This window comes from Marmota flaviventris, chromosome 2 (genome assembly GCF_047511675.1).
Source record: "Marmota flaviventris isolate mMarFla1 chromosome 2, mMarFla1.hap1, whole genome shotgun sequence".
Classification (NCBI taxonomy): domain Eukaryota; kingdom Metazoa; phylum Chordata; class Mammalia; order Rodentia; family Sciuridae; genus Marmota; species Marmota flaviventris.
In genome coordinates, this window is record NC_092499.1 from 14,253,908 (window position 1) to 14,278,669 (window position 24,762).

The 24,762-nt window shown below is 37.8% G+C and overlaps 1 protein-coding gene across 5 annotated transcripts in view; it reads left to right on the forward strand.

The window, feature by feature from the left end:
* Nucleotides 1-24,762, forward strand: part of Rps6ka5 (ribosomal protein S6 kinase A5) — a 188,633-nt gene that overhangs the window by 119,839 nt on the left and 44,032 nt on the right. For 4 of the 5 annotated variants that reach the window (XM_071607600.1, XM_027931659.2, XM_071607601.1 and 1 more), the window contains 2 exons: nucleotides 13,953-14,036; nucleotides 16,409-16,512. In XM_071607600.1, the coding sequence (XP_071463701.1) occupies nucleotides 13,953-14,036; nucleotides 16,409-16,512 (188 nt within the window). Of the gene's footprint in view, nucleotides 1-8,229; nucleotides 8,337-13,952; nucleotides 14,037-16,408; nucleotides 16,513-24,762 lie in introns of those variants that run through there. The other variant, XM_071607603.1, reaches the window with a different exon arrangement.

Sequence of the window (24,762 nt, forward strand, 5' to 3'; positions counted from 1 at the left end):
GTAATAGCAGAATGTAAACAAGGATGAAAATTAGCTATAGAATAAACATTTAATATGACAGTACCCTATGGATTAAGGGCTCCATGCAGCTTTGTTCAAAGGAATGAGTGACTATAAAGATTTTTCGTTTAAAATTACTGTCAAACCATCCTGTTAGATTTGCTGTAAACCTTTGTTGAATGCATCAGAATTCTTCAGTTTAAGAAAAACAATGTATACCTTTCCCCATAAAATCTGTAAACTAACTAAAATATTAGCCATTTGGCGTTTTGAAGAATTATGGCTTAGATGGTGGCCAACAAATAATCACAAAACAAAGCACATACTACTTACATTATGATTACCAAGCGGGACATGCTGTGATGTCCCTTTGAATTCAATTGATAAGAATGACAAGGTTGTACTAGAATTCATTCTTTGATAATCTTGATGGGTTTTTGCTCAAAATGAACCAATATGTAGTAGCTAATATATACCTATTCATTGATATTAAATATTATTTGATAGCAGTCATAATAAAAATTTTATTTTTACACTACTGATCACTCAGGATAACTAAGTGAATTTGAATGCTGATTGTGTTTCTATTCAGGAAATTATTTGTATAGAATGCAAAATCATAATAAAATATTTGTAATGTAGGACTTTGTTTTATACAATACACCATTCTTGTCTCCTATATTAGGTTCAGGTTGAGCATCCCTAATCTGAAAATCCAAAATCCAAAACTGTCTGAGCACCCACTGATGCCAGAAGGGAAGAAATTCCTGACCTGGTGTGATAGGTCACAGTCAAAACACAGACACACAGTGCAGTTTATTCAGTGTCCCCAAGGAACACAAGACCATCTCAGCCTCCTTCAGGTGTGATATATCTTTTCACACATATCCACCATCCACAGAGGATAACATGGCACATGTGCGGGCCCCATGTGCTGAGGACAGGTGCCCCGCAATGCCCACGTGGCATCCATACCTACATGCATTATCCAACTGTTTTTTTTTTAATTTTTATTTTTTGTATTCTGTGCTCTGTGATATAAAGATATTGTTGAAAATGTCAAAAAGGTCTGTGGACACTTGTATGGGTAACAATGATAAGAAAAAGAGGAAGCATTTGTTTATCTCTAGCAGAGAAAGTCAAGCTGTTAGAGAAACTGCAGAGCAATGCAAGAGCAAAATGTCTTACCAAAGAACACGGTGTTGCAGTGGCCGCTGCACACCACCTGAAGGCAAATATGAAGGTCTCGATTGTGTATTGAGTGGTTCCTTTAGCATCACAGTGATCAAGTGCCCTTTAATGGTCATGAAACAAAGACCTATCCCCACGGACTGAGAACTGAGGTTATCATGAACTTCAACAGGCTAGTTGCAGAAATTTGAGATACGGCATTAAATTTTTAAAGATTTGTGGTGATGAAGCATCTTCTTATCACAAAGCAGCAGAGAAATTCACAGACAAGCTTGCCAAGGTCATCGCAGAGGAAAATCTGATGCCAGAACAAGTCTGAAATCCTGAGGAAACATCACTGTTTGGGTGTCACTGCCCAGAGAGTCACTGGCACAGCTGATGAGACAGCCCCAAAGGAATTAAGGACCGAGGAGATAATAACTGTGCCAGGACCTTCTACTGAAGCAGGTACACATAGTGTCAACATGGTGTGGTGAACCAAGGTTTTAAAGAGGGAGTGTCTTGCTGGCCTGTTATTATGCTAACAGAAAGGCCTGGGCATGAGGGACCTCTTTGTGTTGGTTTCCTGTTTTGTGCCAGCTGTTCGTGCTCATTGCAGGGAAGCTGGACCGGGTGAAGACTGCAAGATCTCGTGTGCTCATCTTCTGCTGAACTGCTCACAAATAATGTTTATGCCAAGTACTTTCCTTAAATGTGGCTTGATTAATTTAGCCATGTGACCAGAGCTTCCTTAAGTGACTAAAGAATAAATATAAAACATTTTCGTAAACAGCATGCTGGCAGCAGGGAACAGCTGGTGAGTGTGGAAGTTTTCAGCAGGAGCTGAGCATGAAGGCGCTGTGTGTGCTGTTGCCAACACTTGGAACATGGTGACGGCAGACATAGGTGGGCATGCCTGGCACAGCTCCTGGCCTGTGACTGGGTTCAATGATGATGATGAACAAGGTGGCGACTTTGAGGATTCCATCTGTTAAGTGAGAAAAACAAGCTCTCTGAATTCCTTACACTTGAAAAAAAAAAAGTTTCTTTAGAGTCTGACAGTAAGCTGAAAGAAATATCAAATAAGTTTTTAACATCAGTAACAAAGCTCTAGTTGTTCATTGACAGATGTAAAATAGTTTAAATAGGTCTGAATCAAGATGATCATGGTCCCACGGCTCAGGAGGCTGAGGCAGGAGGATCACAAGTTCAAAGCCAGCCTCAGCAATGATGAGGCACTAAGCAACTCAGTGAGACCCTGTCATCAAATAAAATACAAAACAGGGCTGGGGATGTGGCTCAGTGGTTGAGTACCCCTGAGTTCAATCACAAGTACCCAAAAAAAAAAAAGATGATTAGGGTAATAGTGACAATGGAGACGACGTTAACATTGCAGCAAAAGTGCTTTTGGACAGCATGGTGAGAGAGCACAGAGGTCTTACTGGGGGACAAGCAGCACGGATTCCCAGCAGAACACGAACAGCAGCGAGGCTTCTAAGACAGATCGTTGCCAGTGAGGCAGAAGACCCTGCAGGAACATTTTTAAATGCTTCCTCTTCCCCTGACAACCTGCTTCCTGCTTCTGATGTTTCTTCTCACCAAGAAATAAAATAAAGTCCACAGTAATCTTTTAACCAAAACCCAGCATCACAGGTGGACACTGAAGCCGCCACTGCTTAGTGGATGACACAGGTTCCGGCGACAGTGCCATTGCTGCTTAGTAACCCTGAACTCGTGGTTTTCCACAGTATTAAAGCCATGTTGTATTTTTTACTATTTAGTACTTATGTGTGAACAAATATAAGAACATGATTGTTTGTTGGTCACATGAAAATTCCTAGGAGCAGTGATGGTGCCAGACAGTCACCAATGGTCTACATGCATGGATGGCCGCAAGAGAGACACCTTGGCTTTCTGAGCTTTAGTGCGCATGAACTTTGTTTCATGCACAAAACTATTAAAACATCGTATGTAATATACATATAGCTATACATATAGCCTGAAGGTAATTATATATGAAACATATATAATATACATGAAACAAATGAATTTCTCAAGGTATCATAAATACATATGTATGTGCATAAATATGTGGAAAAACGAAATCTGAAACCTGAAATACTTCTGGTCCTGAGCATTTTAGATGAAGGATAATTAATCTGTATATATATTTCTGATTGCTTTTTGAAATATTGCTATAGCAGCTCTGAGTGAGTGAGATAAGTGGTGAAATCATAAAAACTAAAGATCCCAATTTTTGTATTATATCTGTATTTATTCAGTTTACTTAATCAATTTATTGATCACCTCTACTGTATTAGACATTTTAGTGATACATAAAATGCAGATGATCTCTGCCTTCATGAAGCTGTGGTAATAACAATAAATTATCTTTGATAGAAAAATCATAGTTATAAATTAGGTAAATTTTGAGGAATTTACTTTCAAGTTTTATTTTTATAACATTTTTACTCTTATAAAAATTTTAGTTGTAGCCTCATAAAATATACCAGATTATGTTTGCTATTGCTCCCTCAATAAACCCTACTAAAGCAAAATAAAAAGGGTAAGATAGGAATAAATACACTCAAAAGGGAGAGAAGATATTAGCAACCACATCTTGGTACATCCACAGAACATCTGGATTAAGCCACTAAAGTGAGAGGCCTAAGAGCAGGCTCCTTGGCACTTCTGACTCCCCAGAAATGCTTAGGAATTGGGGGCTCCAGATACCCCTCAAACTAGAAGTGCAGGTAAAGTAGGGCCCAGGAGGATGCGTCAGGAGTCTGCATGAAACAGAGGTAACCCCGGATTCCATCTCCACCCCATTTACTTCCTCACCTCAGAGAAGACTGAAAAGGTCAGACCGACAGACTCTGGGTTCAGGGACAACATGTCCAGCTGAGGTGAAGACACCTTAAGGAAAATAATGGAGAAAATGAAAAGGGACACACCCAGAGCAGAGCCCAGGCCTCTTTCTACCTCTTGTCTCTGAGCACAGTGGTTTCCCAGATGGGGGTACAGAAGATTCCTAGAACAAAAAAATCACAGATTCTCTCAGATGGAAATTTCAAAAGTGAACCAGTCCCACCAGAACTCTGTGACTTAGCTAGAGGGGACTGTACCATAGCAGCATGTCTATGATGATGTCACAATGTTTTCCTAGCTTACATTTGTATTTCAGAATAACTGGCTTTTTCTGTAGAGGTGTATGTTTCAGAACATTATTCCCAGAAGGAATCTACAGCTCCAGTGCCTGTCAAAAGGGTCCTTGGCATGTAGCGTGTGATACTCCCTCTGCGCAGGGACACTGGGTGGTCACTTTTTTCTCTCCCTGGAACCTTCATTCACTTGGTCATTGACTCCATCGATATTTATTGAGGGTCTTCTATGTGGTATATGTTAGGCCAGGTACTGAGAATACAATAATGAAAGGCATCGATATTTATAGACCTGTGTGGCTAATCACTCAGAAATGTTCTAAAACATTAGAACCCAAAACAAGACTGAAAAAAGCAAAGCTGATCAGAGTTGTTAGGTCTTACTACAGTAATGCAGTTAGTCAGAAATGATAGTGACGAAAACAGCCAGGTCATTCCTCAAGAGAGAAGGCTCTTGTGTTTTCTGCTGGTCATGTCAACAGCCACCTGTCAAAAGAATGAAGAAAGTTCCAATCAGATACTGTAATTTGAGACCTTAATTGTTTGGGGCTAACATGAACCATTGGGGTTCAAGCTGACACAGAGAAGTTATCGATAGGTTCATTTCTTCACTGAATACAACTTAGCTCTGTTTTATGAAACTATTAAGTTTTCCAGCTGCTGAAAGCTTCCAGCTCATACTTCTTCTGAGCCTAGAGGACACATTGTCATTCTAGGCTTCAGCTTTAACTATCAGGGATCAGCAGGGATTTTCCTTTTCTGCATTCCCCAAACTTGATCTAATCACCCTTTGCTTCTGAATCCCCTAGCACCTGGTGGGCAGTTTTCCCTGCCTAGACCCTTTCTACCTTAAGCCAGTTCCCATGAAACCATTTCTGTTTTGATTAGCTAACATTCCTTCTGGTTTCAAGTGTCAGCCCAACTCACTTTTAATGAGTTTCTCCCTCCCTTTTTCCCTACTCTGCCTCATAGATTTCCAACTTGAATCTCTCTCTCAAAATGGCTTTTCTAACTCTTCCACTTAGGTTCTTTCTTTTATGCTGCTTCCACAATCTTAAAAATTTTAAGTGGAGAGAGAGAGATGGATGAATGGAGTGATAGAAAAAGAAAAGATGAATCTCAGAATCCCTTGTAGCCATTGTCCTGTTGTTCTCTGTCGATATTTGTACACTGTCTCCGCTAACACATGTCACTCACTCCTTAATCTACCCCTCTTTGGCTTGCAGCCCCTACTAGTTGACTGAAATTGTCCTGGCCAGCGCTGCTGTGACCTCCATTTTAGTATTTTTCTTCCTCATCTTTCTTGATTGCCTCATAGTGTCCAACTGGAGATTGTGTCTCGCCTCTGCCTGGCGAGCCAAGGCCCTGAATCTCGTCCCTCTTAGGTTAGCATTCATGTCGCTGTCTTCTGAGGCCCTTTCTCACAGCTCAGTCCCAGCCACTCTCCCTGTTCAGCGGCGCTCTCTGCCTGGTGCTGCCGATTCCCAAGTACACAAGGCCACCCTGACCTCTGCTCTGGGCACAGGCCCCCCCGCAGGCCTCTGGGGTGTGCAGGGACTCCTCACAGGCTCCTCACTCAGCACCCCTCCCCAGGCTGCCCTTCCCAGCTTGGTTCTCTTCTCCTCCAGTATGTCACAGTTTTGGAGAATATAAATCCTGGCCTCATTTGTTCTGGAGAATATGTTTGTTTTTGTTTTTAGGAATTTACTTTTTGTGTGTCTCATATTTCTTCACATGGTACAATAATCATCTCTATGTTCATTATTTTAATAATCTGAAGGATATTTAGGAGTATTGTTTTGTGCCAGGACTGTTCTAGACCCTGGAAGTACAATGGTAAACCTAACGAATTCCTTGTCCTTGTGAGCCTATATTCTAGAGGTATTTGTCAAATATTCTTATAATTATTTCTAGATAATACTTTGCTAACCTATTATATACAGGATATAGTAAATTTATTTTAGAAGCCTTAAATATCTTTAATATGATAATGATATACACTTTGTACAATTTGATACTGTTACTGGTATGTTCTTTTCTTGATCATAAAATTTGATAAATCCTTTGAAAATCTGAGAATAAAAGAAGACACTTTTAAATATTGGGAAGCTATGCATATGTCCTCTGAGGGATTATTTTTTAAGGTACTAGGTTTCGAACCCAGGGCCTTATGACTCCTAGGCAACCACTCTACCACGGTGCTACACCAAGCCATATATATGTATGTATGTATATATTTTTTGAAAGTACTGTTTAGCAAACATTGTTGAATTCTTACTGTCAGGCAGACAACTTGCTTGGTGTTGGATATCTGTTTCTAACATTGAAGACTTAAAAGGCAGTTAAAAAAAGGATGAAGATAGCTTTGGCAAAATTGTGTCATTTCTTATTTATAATAAAATAATGAAAAAATGTCAAAAATGAGGCATTTGCGTTTATTACTCTATATTTAAATATGATTTATACATTCTGCATTTTCATAATTTAGCATTGAATGTTTGAAAATTTTTATAACAGGTCATTAACATGAATCCCCAAGTCGATAAACAAAACTCCAGTTTTAGTCAAGAAACTAATGTTCCCTGCATTTAAAACCACGGTAGCTAAGTTGTTGATAGCCTATTTCCCTAGAACCTACACTTATGGGGAAAAGGGCCTACGGATTTATGAATATTCTCTTTCCAGAAATAGAAGAAAATCTAATCTTGCTCAGTTTAGATACTGTTACTTATTGATTAATTCTATGTAAGGGACATTTAATGGCAAGAACAACATAGTAATCTCAAAGGGTCTTTTTCCATTCTCCATTCCTAACAGTGTGACATTGGACAACTTGGTCATTAACCCCAGAGTCTAATTTCTGTATCTGTAAAATAATACTGATCTAATTTATGAAATTGTTATACCATTATAATTAATTCTTATGGAAGTATTTTTTAAATGTAAAATACCATATAAATATTAATTCTACTTGTAAGAAATACTAGTATGATTTCAGATTACTTTGAACAAAATCAAAATGTACCATGTAGAATCTTAAATTATTCTTCCTGTATTTTCCTGTTTATAAGAAAGTTTTAAATTAGTTTTCTCTGATTAACTAACTGTCTGGTTAATAATGCTGTTGGCAGGCTTTCTGCTATCATGATGTACATGTCTCAGGATACCTAGGTTAGAGCCGGGATTCATAGAGAAAGACTGCGCTGGAAACCAGGCGACCCTTCTCTGAGGCAGCCTGTGGTTCCCTCTCCTTTCCTAATTAACTTGCAGTATATGTAGTCTTTTTCCCCCCACCTTCTATCTCTCATGTGTTTCTGAAAACCTGTTAGGTCTCTGTTAGTAAGCCCTGTCAATCACTTGTCAAGGTCAGTGACTCTAGCATAATTTATTTTAAGGTGAACATTGGGTTGAAGGTGTTAGGAAAGTAGGAGACTTAGAAACCAAAATATTTTCCTATGCCCCCAATTTTTTTCAGCTCAAAACAGTATCACAAAATATTCAGATACCTACACATTATCCTCAGCCATTGTTTGTGAAGTTCTCCCCCTAGATATCAGCAGACCTTTGTTCCCCTCCACAGGACTGGGAGAGGGGAGGTTTGAAGTGGCTTCACGGGTCTCTTTGTAACTTTCTTCTGGCAGAGACTTGGTTCTGGTAAGGTATATACATATTACTATTTTTAGAGCACATTCAGTGTCCAGCATCACAGAGCAAACAGTGACAATTTGTGAATTGGGATTCTTTTCACAGAAACTTCTCAGTATTATATACCCCATTCGTTTAAATAATGTTGAATGTTTTATTTACTTGAAAACTATATTTAGTAGCGTGGTTTCTTTCTATTTCTTTTTTCTTTTTGGGTTTTTATCCTGGTGAATACAAACCAAGCACCCCAGTGAGAGTACTGCCTTGTGGCTGACCAGCAGTGGGGGCCTGCCTGAGCCTGCCTGTGTGTTACTGCCAGTCTCCACTAGAGGGCCCATTGGTCCCTTGCATCCAGGGCAGGTGTGTGTCAGATTATTTTTTGTTTTCTGAAAAAGGAAAATGATTTAAAACAGTGCTGAGGGTCAGGGACTTTCTGTAATAACATGATCGTATGATTAATAAATGTTTATATTTTTATATTAAAATTAATTTTACATTTTTGTATTATAAAATATTTAAAGTATAATAAAATAAAAAGTAGTATAGCTAACCGTAGCGACCTATGCCCTATAATCCCAGTGACTCCAGAAGCCAAGGCAGAAGGATTACAAGTTTGAGGACAGCCTTGGAAACTTAACAAGACTCTGTCTCAAAATGAAATTTAAAAAACAGACTGAGTACGTAACTCAGTAATTCCTGGTTTAAATCCCAAGTGCCACAAAAAAGAAAAGAATAAATAAAATTTATTACTTAATCTGTATACTCATTATTCACATTTTCAGTTATGAACTCTTGGAAATAGTTTTTCCCACTTCTTAGGATGTATTGAGTGGATGTCTGCCGTGATCCAGGCACTGTTCTGGGTGGTGTTGGGATCTAATAATGAGCCAAACTGACAAAAATTCCCCTTCTACACAGGAAAGCAGACAATAATGAGTAAGTAAGTAAAACATGTATGTAGTATGTTAGTAATAAGTTGCAAGGAGACAAGCACAGTAGGTTGCGCTTTGAAATCAGGTGGTTAGGAAGTGCCTTATCAAGAACGTGCCAGTTGGGCTGGAGATGTGGCTCAAGTGGTAGCGCGCTCTCCTGGCATGCGTGTGGCCCGGGTTCGATCCTCAGCACCACAGTCAAATAAAAATATTATGTCTGCCGAAAACTAAAAAATAAATATTAAAAAATTCTCTCTCTCTCTCTCTCTCTCTCTCTCTCTCTCTCTCTCTCTCTCTCTCTCTCAAAAAAAAAAAAAGAACGTTCCAGTTGAGTAAGGGCATGAAGGAAGTGAGGGGTGAGCCAGGTAGACACCTGAGGAAAGAGATTTCTAGGTAGGAGAATCAGCCAGTGTTAAGGCCCTCGGGTGGGATCTTGTCTGGAGTGTGTGTGGAAAATGAGGAGGCCAGTGTGGGTGTGCAGGCTGAGTGAGGGTCAGAGTAGCAGGGAATAAGGACACAGAGGTGATTATATGAAACAAGGTTTGTGCAGAGCATAGAGGGCATTGAAGACCATCGAAGGACTGCGGCTTCTCTGCAAAATAAGAAGCCAGTGGAGAGTTGTGAGTGAAGGCTAAGTAGTCAGGGAGCTGATGAAAAGTCTTTATTAGTGATCGCTTCTGTTATCCCATGGAGAGTAAGGAAGAGGTGGACACATTGGAAGTTTGACGAGAGAGAAGATGTAAAATAATGGAATCAGGAAATAAGTATTTCTGCTGCTCAGCATTAAAGACATGAGGTGGAGCATTAAAGACATGAGGTTGATTGTGAATTTAAAGTGAGATTGGGCAACCTAATTATGTTTTTTGTCCAACCATGTTTAGCTGCAGAGGAGCAGATGAAGAGAGAGTGGTAGATTGAACTTGATCTTGTTTTAGTACCCTTACCTCACAAGTATGGGTCCATAAATAATATATACTATTATATTGTTTGAAAAACACATGTGAATGGCATATCCTATTGCAAGTTGATTTTTTAACTCTTTTTTTTAGTTATAAATGGACATAATATTTTTATTTTATTTATTTATTTTTATGTAGTACTGAGGATGAAACCCAGTGCCTCAGATGTGCTGGGAAAGTGCTCTACCACTGAGCCACAACCCCAGCCCCACAAGTTGTTTTTTTAATTTGAATTATTTTTCAAATTTATCCAATTTGAAACAGTTTATTTTGGTGCTGTATAATATTCTTTTATATGAGTTATCCAGTTTATTTATCCATTTTTCTACTGAGGTACACTTAAGATTGTTTCTGTGTCCTTCTCCATTACAGATTTGTATTTTTTTCTCGTGTTACTGATTTGTTGGAGTACTTTACATATTCTTGACATTCATCCTTCAAAATTATATATTTTGTAAATTTGTTTTTCAAATCTTTCACTTGTCTTTATCTTTGTTTAATGTTGCTTTTATTTGCCAGTATCAGATTTGACATTTTGACATAATAAGTCTATTGATCTTTTCTGTTAGAATTTACATATTTTGGATCTTTTTAATTTTTAATTGTGGCAAAAGAGACAGCAAAGATTACCATCTTACCCTCTTTTATATGTTCAGTTCAGTAGTATTGATGCTGTCCATTTTGTGCAGCAAATCATAGAACAGTTTCATTATGCACAACTGAAACTCCATGCCCAGAACACAACTCAGCATCTTCCTCCTACCCCAGCCTTTGGCAGCCACCATTCTATTTTCCGTTTCTGTGAGTCTGATTTGATTTGATTTTAGAGACCTCGTGTAAGTGGAATCATGCAGTATTTATCTTTTTTGACTGATTTATGTCACTTAGGATAACGACTTCAGGATTAATCCATGTTGTAGCATGTGAGAGGGCTTCCTTTAAATAGTCCATGGTATTTATATACCACATTTTGTTTGTTCAACCCCATTGGGGTTGCTATAAATAATGCAGCAGCAAAAACAAACAAATAAACAATGCAGCAGCAAAGTCCTGCTTTGAATTCTTTTGGATAAATATCCCAAAGTGGAATTGATGGTCTTTTTTAATTTTTTGAGGCACCTCCTGCTGTTTTCCATAAAGTTACAAACTGTTTTGGATTTTGAATTTCCGTCAACAGTGCACAAGGTTTCCAGGTTTTCCATTTCCTTGCCAACACTTGTTATTTTGTCACAGTGGTCATCCTAATATCACATTGTATTTTGATTTGTGTATCTTTAATGATTAATGAAGTTGAGCATTTTTTCATATCCTGTTACCCATTTGTATAATTATCTTTGGAGAAACCCATTTTTTTAATCAGATTGTTTTTAGGAGTTCTTTATTTATCCTGGGTATTTCTTCTTATCATATATTCATATATACATATAACGTGGAAATATTTTCTCCCATTCTCTAGGTTGCCTTTTCATTCGTTTTCGTAACTTTGATTTTTTTGTCTATTTTTGCTTTTGTTGACTGTGCTTTGGGTGTCATATCCAAGAAATCTTTGCCAAATTTAATGTTATGAAGTTTCTTCTAGCAGTTTTATACTTCTAGGTCTTATGTTTAGGGTATAACATAGGTGGAAATCTTATTTTTCATAGAGATAGCCCAGTCTCTTTTTAACTGTTCATTGAGGGGTCAGTCAACCCTTTCTCTGACCATGTGAAATGCGGTCACGTCACCAAGTTCACAGGCACACCCTAAGTCTGTTTCTTGGCTCTTCCTTGAATTCCATTTGTTTGCCTCTCCCTGAGTCAGCCACCAAAACAGTTTGTAACTTTATAGTAAGTCTTCAGTCTTTTTTTTTTTTTTTTTTGAGAGAGAATTTTAATATTTATTTTTTAGTTATCGGCGGATACAACATCTTTGTTTTGTATGTGGTGCTGAGGATCGAACCCGGGCCGCACGCGTGCCAGGCAAGCACACTACCGCTTGAGCCACATCCCCAGCCCCAAGTCTTCAGTCTTAAAAAATTTAATTCTTGCTTCATACTAAGAAAGAAGTATGCATAATTTTTTAAATATTTTTGAAGCTATCTATAAATGGAATTGAAAATTTACATTTGCTAAAAACATTAGTCTTCTATATAAATAAAAATCTTGAAAGATAACACCTCAAAACTCATCTTTTTAAAAATTTTTTATTCTAATTTGTTACATATGACAGCAGAATGCATTATAATTCATATAACATATGTAGAGCACAATCTTTCATCTATCTGCTTGTATACAAAGTACATTCACACCATTTGTGTCTTTTTCATACATGTACTTAGGGTAGTGATATCCATCTTATTCCACCATCTTTCTTTATCCCCTTGCCCCTTCTCTCCCCCTCCTTCCCCTTTGCCCTATCTACAGTTTGACAAATCTTCCCCTGCACCACCTCCCAATCCCACTATGAATCACCCTCCTTATTATCACAGAAAACATTCAGCATTTGGTTTTTTGGGATTGGCTAACTTCACTTAGCATTTTATTCTCCAACTTCATCCATTTACCTGCAAATGCCATGATTTTATTCTCTTTCATTGCTGAGTAATATTCCATTATGTATATATATTCCACATTTTCTTTATCCATTCATCTACTGAAGGGCATTTAGGTTGGTTCCACAGTTTAGCTATTGTGAATTGTGCTGCTATACATTGTTGTGGCTGTGTCCCTGTAGTATGCTGTTTTTAAGTCCTTTGGGTATAGACTGAGGAGTGGGATAGCTGGGTCAAATAGTGGTTCCATTCCCAGTTTTCCAAGGAATCTTTATACTGCTTTCCATATTGGCTGCACCATTTTGCAGTCCCACGAGCAGTGTATGAATGTACCTTTTCCCCCTCATCCTCGCCAACACTTACTATTGTTTGTCTTCATAATAGCTGCCATTCTGACTGGAATGAGATGAAATCTTAGAGTAGTTTTGATTTGCATTTTTCTAATTGCTAGAGATGATGAACATTTTTCATATATTTGTTGATTAATTGCATATCACCTTCTGAGAAGTTCAAAACTCATCTTTTTATAAGACAGTTTGAGGGGGGGAGAATAGTTATTGAATAGTTCATATAAATCACATAGCACACAGTATTATCCCTCGGCCTCATCACTTCAGGTTTGTGTGGCAAACCACTGGAAAGACTAAAGCTAAATAAAATTGATTTGACATAAATTTTTTGATCATGGTGTGTGAATGCCTCATAGTCATTGTCTATGTGAGCTTTGAAACCTTGCTGGTTGAAGAAGAGTAAAGCTTTTTAGATACAGCCATATGATTGTATATTATTTCCTTTTATGCATGCATAACAACATTAATATTTATTCTATTACTTTCAAAATTACTTAAGTTATTATAATTAACTTTCAGGCCTGATATAGTAGTTCTTTTGAATTTTTAAATTTCTATAAAAGTGAAACAACTACCTTTAAGAGACAATCTTTATTTTAGAGATGATTTTGTTTATCATCACTTAGAGATATATATTCATATTGTTCACAGTGCCAAACCTGTGCAAGAGGATCAGGTAGAAAAACTATTTTTTCCCCGCTAGTTTCATCTTTGGGTTCTCTCTTCCCCTTCCTGAGCATTTGGTCTTCTTTCCTCCTTCAGGTTTCCCAGTGTGTTTTTGGTCTTCCCTGTGTGGAGCTAGTCACTCTAGGAAAGAGCTCTCTATTTCCTGTTCCCCTACTGGGACTGTTTGCAGTGCCAAAGAGAGGAGGGTTAAAGAAACCAAAGCCAAAACAGTCACTCAAAAAAAAAAAAAAAAAAATGAAGCAGCGTGAATGAATGTATTCATGGATGAATGGGTGGATGGGTGGATGGATGGGTGGTTGATGGTGGAGTTTCAGCAAGAGAAGTCTGAGAGGACATCTATGCAGGTCTCACGCTATATGGGAGATGGTTTGTCCTGAGAAGGGGGCCTGTCAGGCAGACACTACCCCTGCTTTGCTGCTGCAGTGTATCAACATGACGCTATTATTATCTTTCTCCTTTGGATATTTATCATGCTGCCTTGAAATCACATCCCTTTTTTGTTTGTTTATTTGTTCAAGACTGAAAGAGCATATTCCTTTTGCGGAACTATTGAATACATGGCACCAGATATTGTCAGAGGGGGCGATTCGGGACACGACAAGGTATGTTCTGTTTTTGATACTTCTCTCTATATTTCCATAAAATGTTCAGTGAGAATCCCGGTTAATAACTTCAGTGCTGTCCTTTCAACAGAGCCCTTTTTCTGGTGTTATCTTACTTCCTCCTGTTTTTCCAATTTGCTTTGTATACCAAACACAATATAAATTCTAGTGCTTTAGAGGAAGAAGATAATAGAAAGGTTAAAACATTCTAGATTTTACTTGTTAAAGGTTTTATTGGTGAAAATTCTTTGGTTTTTAAGTAACACTCTTATTAAAAAGTTGAGACCTTGAAACTAATTCTTCATATTCCATTAAAAGAGCCTACAGCTTAACCAAAGCAATAACTATGACTCCTGTTTTTTTAAAAAAAATGATTCTTTTTCTGTTGCGTAGGACCTCGATCTTTTAGGACACATCTGAACCACAGTACAATGAAGAAGTGTCATGGAATGCATAAACTGTGTCCATGCTTCCTAAGAGTCATGCTGCTTTATATGAGAAGTGCTTTATTGGCATGATTAATTTCTTCTAGAAAAACATACAGAAACTAGTTGTGTGTACCATTGCTAGTTAGTATTTGCTCTCTATGGGTTGTTGAGGTCATTAAAAAGGGATCACCATATTTTCCCAATTTCTGCTTTTAACTTTATAGAGAGATACTGATGACTTTGTTGATTCTCTCTCCAACAGAAATAAATATTTTAACAACTCTTGGAAGAAGGAAAAATCCTACATTCACTATAGTCTCTTTGTTTTCCTAACACTCTAAAAAGCTCAATTTTTTGGCCTCTTCACTTCACATACTTTTTTATATACAAAATGAAGATCATAGAAGAAGCTTTCTAAGTAATTGTGTTATAAAGCCTAGGTCATTTTTCATCCTTCCTGTATTAATGTGTAAAAATGTTGTTCAGTCTTTTTTAACACTTTTGCTTCATTAATAACTCTACCCAAATAAGAAATTCTGTCTTTTTTGTTCTGTATCTTCCCCACCCCCTCAGTCAGAGTGCCACATGTGCAATCCAAATAATCTAGCAGGAATCTTTGGTTTCTTTTCTAGAAAAATGACTGGTCACATATTCATAAAGTCACCTTCAGGTTTGAGTGGCATTGGTTTTAGGAACGTGGCTGGAAGTCGGACTGCCTTCTGTGTCAGCAGAAGAGTGTGGTTTCACATCCAGCAGCAGAACTTTCGCAGGGCCCTGGCTCAGGTGGCTGGGGAGTGACTCGTATGGCTAGAGGAGCTCGTTGCTGCTGTGCCTTGCTCATGGTGTTCTTGGAAGCCATTGGGGAATTTAGTAGAAATTAAAAATGAAAATTATCACCTAAACCTAATAGAGCCAATTTGCACACAAGAAAACCTTGTATTACTTTTAGAATTTCTGCATACTTAAGGTCCAGAACACAGCGACTTAATAGATATTCTTCTTCAAACATAGAACATGCTGACATCTTAGAGTTAATTAAGTGAGGTGTTATATGCAAAATGCTCATCACCATGTCTGATATAGAAAAGGAACATTCAGGAAATACTTTTCCTCTCATGACTTCAGCCGCCCAGACCTGTTTTATGTCAGTATTCTGTATTTTCTTTAAAAATAGCTCTAGGCTCATAATCTTTGTGTCACTTCTCTGAAACTTTGACCTGGGATTTAGAAGCAGATAGTTCAAAATTTTAACATCCAGTTAATATCTTTCATTGGTGTGAGCTCATATATTCAACAGTTAACTAAAATTTTGATCTGCTTAATTATAAAAGAACTGATTGAATATATCAAAATTCTTTAAGCCATGTATAATTCACTCTTCTCTCAATTCAGATAAATACATTCATAAATAGGTTTCCAATTTAGAATACATTTTATTTTTATTATTTTAAATCTTTGTATCAGTGAAGACTGTCACATTTATGTGATAGATCCTAAGATAATTTGATTTAGGAGGTCATTAAAAAAATAACACCACTGGATGAGATTAAAACATTTTTTATCCTCTGTTCTAAGGAATTTCATGAGACTCTTTGTAACAAAATTCTTAATAAAAATGTAGATTAGTGCTTTTTCCCTATCATAAGTCCAAATATTTTACCTACTTAAAATTTTAAAAATTTATTTCACATTAGATTTTTTTAATTGTTAAAGTAAAGCTGTAACTAGTTTAGGAAATAACTAAAACATTTTCTGCATTGAGGATACCTGAGTATTTGTTCTCTAAATGTTTTTTTGCACATGCAAACTTAATATTTCTTGCCCAGAAAGTTATGTACTAAATCTTTTTGTTAAAAATATTTTTCAGATACATTGTTTTATTTGTTTTTTTTTCATAGAAAATATATTGTAGTTGATAATTCTATAAAATTTTTTGTTTTATAGGCAGTTGACTGGTGGAGTTTAGGTGTTCTAATGTATGAATTACTAACTGGAGCATCTCCTTTCACTGTGGATGGAGAAAAAAATTCCCAGGCTGAAATATCTAGGTAAGATTTCATATAGAACACATTTATTATTTTCTCAAAGGAGCTGATCAAATTTCTGTAGTTAGGCTAATGAAAAAACATTTTTACTAGGGATAAACAAAATAATGTTTAAGTGCTAAATTTTCATTTATATTCAATATGAGGATATAGATATATAGCCTTCTTATTTCTTTATATCTAATATGCAGAGTTGGATCTTAAGTCTCATAAGGATAGTGTAATAATTTTTATGACCTCAAATCATATTTAGCATATTGTCTTATACCTCTAGGTACATCATACTTTGAGAAATTTAACCCATAATCTCAGATATGGAACACCTATAAAGATTTAAATATCATGTATAGTATATAATATGATTATATGACATGAAGCATGTAATTATAATGTAATGTCATATAATATTAATGTAATATATAAGCTGTAGATTATAGATATCAAATATAACCTATCTTAATGCGTCTTTGTCAATTTCATTGCAATATTTGCAGAATTGAAATTTTATACTTAATGGGTTGATGAGTCTATTTTCCACTGTATAAATGTAATTTCTCTGTGACTTTAATGTAAAGAAACAATGATGATATTTTTTCAGCTGAGGGACATCTGCTCAGTAGAAAGAATACCACAGAACTGCCCTCTCTTAGGTTCTGATAGCATCATTTTGTTCTGTTCATTCTCAGCCGATATTACAGTTGTATTTTTGTTTGTAATTGTTTGATTAGTGTCTGTCTGACCTACTACATAGAAAGTACACTGAGAGCAAGTGGCATATCTGATTTTTATCCTCATTACTTATGTATAGAATTCAGTAAATATTTGTGGAATTAAACAGGATAATGAACAAATGAATGAAAAGTGATAAACATTATGCTAATTACTAGTTGTGTTTTTTTGTCCTGCTTTTCTTGAATTTTATAATATTGAGAACAGATTTGACATTAAAAATTAAGAGATTCCACTTGAGATTCTACTTCCAATGAAGATGGAATGACAGGGAACAGTTTATCATCCTGCCTGAAACAATTTTAACAATGGGCAAAATATGTGAAACAACAGTTTTGAGGACATTGCACATCTGGCAATGAAGGACAGTGATCCCTGAGAGATGGAAAAAAAATGAGGTGATCCCTAAGAGTGCCCTAGCTAATTGTCTTGAGAGAGTTCCCAGGCTGCAAGGCAGGCAGAGGAAACCCTCGGGAGAGTCGAGATGGAATTGAGAGTCCAGGGAGACCGACGCAGCTGGAGTTTGCAGGCCATAGTGTCCGAGGAGAAAAAAACTGCACATAGAGAAGTCCAGAGATTTACGAAGTATCCAGTCAAGCACTAACGAACACACACGAGGGAACTACTCAGTATAGGTAAAAATGTTATTTTTCTCCAAATGGACTTGTAGATTCAGTACAATTACAAAATTACAAGACCAGCAGTCCTTTTATATTTTTTGGTTGTCAATCGACCTTTATTTTTATTTATTTATATGTGGTACTGAGGATTGAACCCAGTGCTTCACACATACTAGGTAAGTGCTCTACCACTGAGCTACAACCTCAGTGCCCCCCCGCCTTTTGGTAGAAATTGACGGCCTGATTCTAAATATTCGCATTAAAACAGAGGACCTAAAGTAGCCAAATCACCCTTGGGGAAAAAAAAAAAAAACAGAACAAGATAGATTTCAAGACTTAGCATAAATATAAGACACTGTGATGTTGGTATCAGGATAGACAAATGGTAAATGGAACTCAGTAGAGAGTCCAGGAAGAGAACCATCCACATACAGCCAACTGACTTTTGACAGAGGTGCCTAGTCACTTCGGCACAGGAAAAAAAAAATAGTTTTTCCAACAAATGGTGCTTTCCATTGGTTACCCAGATGGAGAAGAATGAACTTCAATAAATACTCCAAACCATATTAAAAAAACTTACTCCAAATAGATCGTAGATCTACATGTAAGACCCACAACTGTAAAACTTCTGGAAGAAAACATGGAGGAAAAAATCTCTGTGACTTTGGATTAAGTAAATATTTCTTTGGTATGACACAAAAGAATGGTCCATAAAAGAAACATTGATTGCTTCATCAAAATTAAATACTTTTCTTCAAAACTGTTAGGAGAATGAAAAGACAAGCCACCGAGTGGGATAAAATTTTAAGTCATACATCTGATAAAGGACTTCTATCCAGAATACGGAAAGAAATATGAAAACTCAAGGAAGCAAACAACCACTTTCTTATATAAAATAGGCAAAGGCTGTGAACAGACATTTCACCAAGAAGATCTGTGGGTGGCAAGTAAACACGGGAGAAACTGATCAACATTAGTCTCTAGGGAAATGTAAATTAAAAGTACAGTGAAACGCTACTGCACACTCCAGCAATTACAGATAGAGAGACTGACCACTCCTGGTGCTGGTAAAGAAATGGAGGAACTGGGACTGTCGCATACTGCAAGAGATGTACAATGGTAGGACTTTGGAAAACAGGCAGTTTCTTAAAGTTGAACACAACCTACTAAGTGATCCATCCATTCTACTATTAAGTAATTACCAAAGGAATTATCCTTTGCTACAAAATGTCTGTACAGAAACTTGAACATAGATGTTTACAGCAACTTTATTTGTAATAACCAAAAATTGGAAATAAGCCAAAGGTCTGTCAGCAAGTACACAGTTAATAGACAAGTTGTGGTTTATCCATACAAGTGGAGTATTACTTGGCAATAAAAACGTATGACCTGTTAACACACAACATGGATGAATCTCAAAATAATTATGCTAATTGAAAGAAACTAGAAATATAGAATATAGTCTATAGTAACAGAAAGCAGATTAGAGGTTACCTGTGAACTGGGGTGAAGGAGAGCAGGAAAGATCACAGAGGAGCATGAGAAAACTTTGGAAGGTAATGGGCATGTTCATTATCCTGATTGTGACAATGGTTTCTCAGGTCTAGACAAAGGTCAGAGCTTATCAAATGGTACACTATGTGGGGGAAGTTTACTATTTATCAGTTGTACTTAAATGAAACTATTTTTCAAAATTAAGGTGTGCCTTTTCTAGAAAAGGGTAGGAGGTAAATAATTTCTCAGTATTTCAGATTACTTAACATCAAAGTTAAGTGAGCAGAAATACCTTTAAAATTTTTAAAAAATTTAAAAGAAATTTGGCAGTTTGAAAATACCTCAAAATGAGAGAAAACCTTGGCCATTGACCTGAAGAATTTGTATGCCATTGCAAAGTCATACCACGTGGCAGGTGCAAAGGGTGGCCTTAGCGTGGGAACATTAGAGGCTCCTCTGACCAGTCCTGTCTTCCTGAGTCACATACAAGTACAGCTTCTTTTTTATAATCTTCTTTTCCACTGTAGGCCTAGAGAGAAGTATATTTCTCATAATGGCAGTAATATTCTGAACTAAGTGATGTTAGAATTTAGATGGCTTTTATTCCCTTCATATCAACTGATTGACATTCTGGTTTGGAGAAAAGAAAGAACACCTGAATCAAATTATCTAAACCTTTAAAAAATAGATTTTTCAAACATTTAAATAGAATTTCTTCCTTTTAATCAGTTAATTATCTGCTTTATCATGTTAATAATTTGTTTAAAGCTTGGTTGTTAACCTGTGATCCTATGGGGGACTTTTTTGTGACTGGAATATACAAACAATGTGGCAACTGAATTATACTACACTACCTTTTCCTTTCGAGATAATCATTCTGATTATCTTTCCTGGCATAAACTCTTTCATAGTCTTCTTAAAATATGAATCATTTGGATAAATGTATCATTATCTTGTCTTCAGATATCTTGCTTAGCTAAGACTTTTTCATTATTGAATTCTTCCATTCTTTAATTATTATCATTTTCCCTGAACACGGCATACTTACTATGTTTTTTATTTGAGATGCTTCAAAAAATGTATTATCTATGTAAACTACTTGCCATTATTATCTACAGGTGGCCTAAAATCAGAATAAAAATGTTTTGCTGGTTTATAAAATATAGTAAGAACTTCAAGAGAGTCCAGCTTTCTCCCTTCAGTTAGACCCTTTTCCTCCGTGAGACCCCTGGCTCGCACAGCCCTGCTCTGAGACGTTTTTAAGGAAACCTGTGTGCTGTGGGGCAGTCTAGCTGGTGGAGTTTTTCGCCTTTGCAATAAGCTGAAATTATCTTTCTCTAATCACTGCTTGTTAATCCTGGTCCTGTCCTCTCAAAGATGTGAGGAATTCTCATTTTCCACATTGTTATAGGTATTTGAAGATCATTATTTAGGATGGAACTCTTCAGTTCCTTTAAGTGTTCATTTGAAATAATTTCTGGTTCCTTGCATTCTGGTACCCTTTTGGACAGATATGAACTTGTCGGTATTGTGGACTTGAATGGTTGCTCCTCAGCTTTTCTGTGCAGTGTTTCGTGTTTTACTCGTGTGTGTAGCATGGGCTTTTCTTACCTGGGTGTCTTCCGCTAGCTTTTCTTGCCTTTCTGGGTAGAAGTTCTAGGAATGGGCTGCAGCTGCAGGGGAAAGACCCACCTACCTTGTCAGGGGAATTGGCTGCACATCAAGTGCTACGCAAATGAAGTGATGTGTGGGCCTGCCCTGCTGTCACTTCCTGCCACTTCACAGTTCTCGTCTGTCTCTGGCATTCATTGTTTGAACATTGTCCATCTCACATCTGGTTCTCTTACCACGCAATTAGGCCTGCAGTCGTGGTGTCAGTACAGATTGTATGCAGAATTTTTTTCTTGTCTTTCCCTAAACAGTGCAGTATGACAACTGTCTTCACAGCGTCGACTTTTTATTAGATATTTTCAGTAACCTAGAGGTGATTTATAATGTGTGGGAGCATGGCATAGGTTATATGCAAATTCTATGATTTTATATAGGAGCTTGAGCATCCTCAGATTTTGGTGTTCATGAGAGTCCTGGGACAATCCACTGCTGATACTGGTGGATGATCAAAGTAGTATTAGAAGAGCTCTCGTTAGTACTGTCTGGGTGAATGTCAGCAGACTACAGCCTGCAGGCCAGCTTCCTTCTATTGCCTATCTGGAGTTATTTTGTTTTGTTTGTGTCCTCTGAGCTAAGAATGATTTTTACATTCTTAAATGATAGAAAAAAATCAAAAGAAAAATAGTATTTTATGACACGTGAAAATTATGTGAAATTCATTCAGTGTTCACCATCAATAAAGTTTTATTAGAACAGAGCCATGTTCGTTCATTTGTGTGTTTGCTCTGGCAGCTTTTGTGCTACAGTAGTAGTGTTGCATAACTGCCATAGAAACCGTACAGCTTGCATCAAATAAAATATCTGCTGCATGGCTTCCTGTTAGTTTTCCATTATCCATTGCCAAGTAACCAGTTACTCTAAAACTTAGTGACTTAAAAATTATAACATACGGGCCGGGGATGTGGCTCAAGCGGTAGCGCGCTCACCTGGCATGCGTGCGGCCCGGGTTCGATCCTCAGCACCACATACGAACAAAGATGTTGTGTCTGCCAAGAACTAAAAAATAAATATTAAAATTCTCTCTCTCTCTCTCAAAAAAAAAAAAAATTAAGGAGTTGCTGTTTAAAAAAAAAAAGCTGTTTCTGAGAAACTGAAATGAAAGCTGTTTAAAAAAAAAAATTATAACATATATTTCTTAGAGTGTCTGTGACCAGAAATCTGAGCACGCCTGAGCTAGGTCCTCTACTTAAATGTCTCCCAGGCTGCAGAGTCTTGGCTGGGCTATGATTATCTCAAGGCTCACCTGAGAAATGATCTCCTTCCAAGTTCCTGTGGGTGTTGGCAACATTCATTTCACTGTGAGTGTTTGGCCTGAGGGCCTCAGTTCTTTGCTGACTGTTGGCTGGAGAACACCCTCTGTTCCCTACCCTGTGGGCCTCTCTCCATGGCAGCATCAAACCATGCATGTTGGGAAGATAGAGACGAATCTGCTGAATGATAGACTGTTTTATAACCTGATCATGAACAAGACATTCTGTCCTCTTTACTGTATAATAAAGACCCTGAGGCCAGCACACACTGAGGGGGCTATGAATACAAGAACAAAGTGGTCATTAAGGCCATCTTTGAAGTCTTATCTACCATTGGCTCTTTTATGAAAAGGAGTGCCAAACCAGGTTAGGGTAATTTTATTATTGTTCTCCTAAGTAGTCTTTTTTTTTTAGTTAATTAATATATTGATTTCATATGAGTTTCTAACTTCTTTAGGACATAAAATTAAGACAGTAATTCTGTTGTTTTTTTATATTTTATGCATGTTGATTTGTCAGTTATCACCTTAAATTTACTCATTTCCATTTTTATGTATTTTCCTGTTCATAGATATCTGGATTTGGAGTTACAGTTTAGAATAATTACAGGTATCATTGTTTTCTGTCCTGTTTTAAGATGAGATCAAATTTATTTCCTTGGCCTTTTATTTTCTGAAGATTTATGATAAAATCTTTTATCAGCATTTTTAAAAATTTTTTTTTGAGTAGTAGATGGACACATTATCTTTATTTTTATTGATTTATTTTTATGTGGTACTGAGGATGGAACCCAGGGCCACACACATGTGAGGCAAGTGCTCTACCACTGAGCTACAGCCCCAGCCATTTTATCAGGATTTTTTTAAGGTCACCTTGATTCTCAATAAGTTACCCATAACCTGCCTGTTTGAGAATCTGAGAGGAACCCAGGCACACCAGCATGGCGTCCTAAGGAAGCCTTGGCCACTGGGAGGAAGCGCAATTCTGGGTGGTATCTACCACTTCTAGGAAGAAGATGCTATAAGATGAAAGGAAAAGGAAGCCTTTAAGTACAGTCTTCCAGATCATACATGTGTCTTTGGCCCTGTAAGGAGCAGCAGTTTTCTCCTTGGGCAGTGGCAGGAGTGGGTGCCTGTCCCGTGGCTTCCTACATGGTGGGGGTAGGAGATCTGGGCAGTGTGCTGGGCAGGAGAGTGACGGGGAGCACAGCCACGCACACTTAATGATGGCATCATGTTCTGAGAAGCGCATCTTTCAGCGGTCACTGCGTGAGCATCAGAGTGCTCAAGACAAACCAAGACGGCTCCCCAGCACTGGGCAGTGTAGTCTGCGGCATCACTGTTGTATGTGCGTGGCCTGGTTGATAGAAACATCACCATGCAGTGTGTGTCTATATTTCTAGCTCATATAGACATGCCCTGGGCTCTCCCTGGAGTTGCTGGGCGAGACTTTTAATCACAGTCACAAATTCCACAAAAGCAACATAAAGGAACTGGCCGCAGAATCTAATTTTACTGTTCTAATGACCCAGCTGGTGTGGCCAGGGGAAACAGGTTATGGGGACCAAGGAAGAACTCCTAAGACCCCAAGAGAAGTGATGACCTGGGACCCAGTCCCTTGGGGCAGGCCATCCGGTGACTTGAGGAAGGCCCACTCCTGTGGAACTGCACCCATAGCACCATCACCAGAGTCCACTACGTACCAGTCTCTGTGCTGAGAGCCACCACATTACAGCCTGGAGTCCTTACACCCGGATGAACAGGAGCAGCACCTGCTGTTGTACAGAGGCGGAAATGGGGGGCAGCTGCTGTGAGACTGGACCAGGGTCAAGTGCAAGGTGACTGGAAGGTTGCTTGGTGCTGTCCCACCGGGAACACTTGCTTCCTGCTGCTGTTTTTTCCCTAGTCCAGCAGATGTTATTTTAGATAAAGGGCTGTTAAATAATGGCCCACACAAGGGGCGTGATTGCTCTAATCAGTGGAGTATTTAAGTAGATTTTTACTCCTAAGGAGGAAGAAAAACATAAGGACTTACTCCTTGTTCTAAGCAAACTTATATAGTATGTGGGAAGATATGAAAGAAATACATGAAAATTCATGATAGCAGGGAGCTTTGAAAAGTGTGAGTGGTAAGGATGTCGCAAAGTTTGAAGGAGTGTGGTTCCTTGGGGACCGGGTTGTCAGGGAGGCATCATAATGGAGGAGCAGTGTGGGCTGAAGCTGCGGGGGGAACAGGATGGCTTTCAGATGGTGGCAGGAGCACACAGCGGCACTGGGGTGGGGGGTGCTCCAGTAGAAGGTTCTAGACTCCCTTGTCTCCCTGCCTTGCTGTGTTCTGTTCTGGATCTGTGATCTTACAAATGAAGCTTTATTTTATTGTTCCTATTCTAAAAGTAATGTTCATAACAACTCAAAACATGAGTAAAGGGAAAACTGACAATAGTACCCAGAGACAACCTACTGCTCATGTTTTGTAGAGTCCTTCTTTCA